The sequence below is a fragment of the Trichosurus vulpecula genome, chromosome 8 (assembly GCF_011100635.1).
Source record: "Trichosurus vulpecula isolate mTriVul1 chromosome 8, mTriVul1.pri, whole genome shotgun sequence".
Classification (NCBI taxonomy): Eukaryota; Metazoa; Chordata; class Mammalia; order Diprotodontia; family Phalangeridae; genus Trichosurus; species Trichosurus vulpecula.
The window spans coordinates 120,444,938-120,446,623 of NC_050580.1; the positions used below are offsets into that span (position 1 = coordinate 120,444,938).

The 1,686-nt window shown below is 40.7% G+C and overlaps 1 protein-coding gene across 1 annotated transcript; it reads left to right on the plus strand.

The window, feature by feature from the left end:
- The first annotated feature begins 1,120 nt into the window (after nt 1-1,120).
- CTXND1 (cortexin domain containing 1) lies at nt 1,121-1,300 on the plus strand. The gene has a single exon (XM_036734543.1). It carries the CDS (start codon nt 1,121-1,123, stop codon nt 1,298-1,300), a length of 180 nt encoding a protein of 59 aa, XP_036590438.1.
- Nucleotides 1,301-1,686: the final 386 nt, after the last annotated feature.

Here is a 1,686-nt window from a genome sequence, read left to right on the forward strand (position 1 = left end):
AATTCTATCCTGCATTTCAGTTCTTTCCTGTGCTATGCCAAGATAAACCAATGGGGTAGAGTCTGAGAGCTGAAGAATTTGAGAATGAATTCAGGTGTGTTCACCAATTACTCCATTCCGGGATCAGACTATCAAAACCAACAAGCCTTTGCCCAGTGGAACCACTACATCTTTACCTGGATATCCTACCAGTACCCCAAATTAAACATGTCCCAAACTAAGTTATCTTTCTCCTGACTTCACTATTTCTCTCAGGGGCACCATCATTCAACCACACTTTCATGGTTTTTGTGTATGAGAGAGAACAGTAGTAACCTGCCACTTAAAAACCTTTATCTAAAGATTCAACATCATGACAGTTTACCCAACCTATTTTGTAGAGGCTGTCTCAGCCCCACTTTTAGACACCTTTTTTCCTCAGTAGCCAAGGGCATCTGGACTTTTAAAATAAATAAATAATTTTGTTGATGTAATTTCATTTACATTGCCTATATTCTACCACCCCACCTTCTCTCTACCAACGAACCATTCCTTATAATCCAAACTTCATTTTTTAAAGAAAAGGAATGAAAAAAACTCAGCAAAGCTAATCAACAAATAAAAAAAGTTTGACATTAAATTCAATGTTCTATGCATAGAGTTGCTTGCCCTTTAGAGGTGGGGGTAGGGGTCAACATGAAGGAAGAGTTAAAGCAGTTGGCAACAGTTAATTATTTAGCTCCATATCTGCTCTTACACTTGACTTAGCCCTAATGACATTCATAGCTAATGTACACAGTCCTACAAGTTAGGCCGGCATTATGGGGCATTTACTCAGCTTGCTAGGTGGGGAAAATTTAACGTCTATCTATAATGTTTAGAATGAATGTCAGCTACCCTACCTGGCAAACAAAGCCAATTTCTCTCACCTCAGTTTCCGAGAATGAGGTAACAACTGCACAATTAATAATATATGAAAACTTCCCAAGGTTGGAACTAGTTAAGAGCCAATTTCTGTTCAGTAACTATTACCCTTCCTCTGGGCTACAGGAAACATTTTCTAATGTTTGGAAATTTTTTTTTGTAGGAATAGAAGGATGGTACCAGTCAGAATAAAACCAGATGAGGAGACAACCTCACAATGGAAGAGCCAACCCCAATGCCTGTGCATGTCGATGTGGACAAAGGATTGACTTTGGCCTGTTTTGTCTTCCTTTGCCTCTTCCTCATTTTAATGATTATTCGCTGTGCCAAAGTCATCGTGGACCCCTACAGTGCTATCCCCACATCAACCTGGGAAGAACAGCATCTGGATGACTGAAAGCACCTCACCTCCTTCAGGGGGTCTGGATGAAAATCCCTACCCTGGGGCCTCAGACCAAAGGTCTCCTCTTTCCAAAAAAAGCCATGAGAGAGTTCCAGCTCTTCACAAGCCCTTGCCAAGCAAGGTCTTTGAGCATGCAAAATAATGCAAACCTTTGCAAGTAGCCGCTTGCAAAATGGAGAGTCATGGATCCAACCAAGCATGGAAGCGAGAATGGTCCCTTTAAAAAAATTTTTTTTTTAGTTTCCATGTAGCTCCTGGCAAGTGGGTAGCCTAAAGGACCATTTATGTGGACTGGTAAATGCTTTGTCCTTATTTACAGTGCTGTATTAAGAGATCTTATGAACCCTTTTGTTGGTATTTCCAAGTCCCCCCTGCCTATT